This window comes from Lactuca virosa, chromosome 3, assembly GCF_052849685.1.
Source record: "Lactuca virosa cultivar CGN04683 chromosome 3, Lactuca_virosa_CGN04683_v6, whole genome shotgun sequence".
Lineage (NCBI taxonomy): Eukaryota > Viridiplantae > Streptophyta > Magnoliopsida > Asterales > Asteraceae > Lactuca > Lactuca virosa.
In genome coordinates this window covers 181,452,648-181,454,955 of record NC_136428.1, presented here as the reverse complement: position 1 = coordinate 181,454,955, position 2,308 = coordinate 181,452,648, and the positions used below count along the sequence as shown (strand labels likewise).

The 2,308-nt window shown below is 31.5% G+C and overlaps 1 protein-coding gene across 1 annotated transcript; it reads left to right on the top strand.

The window, feature by feature from the left end:
* The first annotated feature begins 1,123 nt into the window (after positions 1-1,123).
* LOC145164284 (S-protein homolog 5-like) lies at positions 1,124-1,543 on the top strand. The gene has a single exon (XM_079083006.1). The coding sequence runs from the start codon at positions 1,124-1,126 to the stop codon at positions 1,541-1,543; it is 420 nt and encodes a 139-aa protein (XP_078939132.1).
* The last annotated feature ends 765 nt before the right edge of the window (positions 1,544-2,308 follow it).

The following is a 2,308-nucleotide window of genomic DNA, read 5'->3' as shown; positions in this document are numbered from 1 at the left end:
TAGCGACCAAACGTGCATTTTGGTATATGTTGTTGTAATTTACTCTAATAAAAAAAAGAGACTTGATTTTCATTCATTAATTTATAGTGTTTATATTTATGTAAATTCTGATTTTTATGGTTAACCAATAGTAACTCGTAACAAAACCGATTTAGCCGACAAACTGTTAACTGAAACTATTATTAACTAATACCCAATGGCTACTAAAATGTATTAACCGATTGCAACGGTTATGGTTTGGTTTTGACCAATAACCGAACCAAACCGCCTCACCCTACTATCAAGCATACACTATTTTCATTAGGTATGTCATTAATATGCTTAAATGTTTGTAAGATTAAAATCCCTAATATTCACATATATAAAATTAAATTTTTTACATCCTACACAGGAAAAAATATAGGCAAAGCAGTATCCTCAAATAGGTATCAAGGGTAATTTGGTGAGAATTGAGGGAATTCAACAAATTCAAGGGTATGGTATAAAGGGTAATTTTGTCATAGCAACCACCATTAGTAAGTGTTGACAGAATAGATCAATAGATACACATATACATAACTGAAACATGTTTCCACATGAACGACATTTTTTTCTTCACCCATTTCATCATAAAAATATAGTTGTGAACGGAAACCGAAATAAGATAGAATTATCGATGAAACTGATGAGCTTTACAAAGCCGATATATGATAGAATTACCTATGAAAACATATAACGTAAAGGTAAGTTGTACGAAAAACAACCAAATCAAAAATATGGAGGTTTTTAACAAAAATGGTGTTTTTGAAAAAAATATTTACCATATAGGTATAGTTTTAAAAATATTTACCAAATGGGTGTTCTTTCAAAATTTAATATATTTATTAAAAAAAAATTACAAACACCATTGTAACTAACAATTTTTTAAAAACAATTAAAAAATTGAGAATCTAGAAAAGGGCATTAAAAGGGCATTGATGAGAATCTTCCATGGGAATGAAATGCCTTCCTCATTAAAAGTGCAATGATGAGACTCTTCCCGAAATCCCTCAAAGTTTGGTTGCCATCGTCCTTCATAAACACATATAAATAGAAAGAAGCTGCATGCACAACAGATATGTAAACTCTTGACAGGTGTTCTACAATGCATAACGTATTCATCTTTGTAATACTGGCATCCTCATTCACTTTGATAGCTCATTCATGTTTTACTACAAAGTGGGATCTTTCTGTTCAGAGCACAGTCCGTGGTAATATTGTTGCGCATATCAAATCAGGAGATACTGATTTTGGGAATCATACCATTCCATTCAATGGAAATTACACATGGTCTTTTTGTGCCAGGATAGATGGTGTCACTCTTTATTATGGCTACTTTTGGTGGGGTTCAAGATTTCAAAGCTTAGCTTTGTATGACAACCGCATTCGTGACATATGTTATCGAGGAGAATCGGGTACTGCACACTGTTATTGGTTAGTAACACCTGATGAATTCTATGTATCTGGGGATCCATATCAAGGTGGGGCTGATCCACATGCAGTGTTTATAAAACAATGGTCTTAAAATATGTGTCATGTTTTTTTGATTTTGTAGCTTGATATTACATAAACAAAAACTTGGTTGATGAAATTAGTAGGCGTTTATTTTTCCCGTCAGCAAACGTTTCTAGGGATGTTTTATTCCTCACATTTTATCAATATCAAATTCACAAGTTCTACCAATCGATCTATATGCAACGTACATTAGCCTTGTACAATAAACATAAACATAACTTTGCAACTAAAAGCATGTTGTAACGACATGTCGCATTGGTAGCTTAAGAGATCAAAATCCACTGGTCAACAATAACTTAGTCATGTCAAAAATAACCGAAACTTTAACTACCCGTCCTAACCGTTTCAAATTCACGTAGAATAGATCAGGTATCGGGTATGAAAATTCGGGTATACGGTAAGCCCAATATTTAGTTAGTTTGGGTATTGGGTAGGCGTAAAAAAATCCGGGTATACCAAAATACCCGATTTGTTTTTTAAATAATACATTAGCAATATACTATGATAAATCAAATATTAGATAACATACAACTTTAACTGTTCTTAATAGTGCTTGAATCATTCAGTAGCAAATACCACTATACATTAAATGCTAAAGACTTAGATCTAAACTGAAAATACATACTACAAGATGATCGAAGATAGGCTTGGCATGCCAATGCTCACAATGCCGACATATATATATATATATATATATATATATATATATATATATATATATATATATATATATATATATATTTTGATGTGAATGTTTAGTTATTAAAGCTTTAAT

Bases quoted from the DNA above. Each gene is read 5' to 3' on its own strand.
- LOC145164284 (XM_079083006.1), top strand. From the start codon at position 1,124: ATGCATAACGTATTCATCTTTGTAATACTGGCATCCTCATTCACTTTG.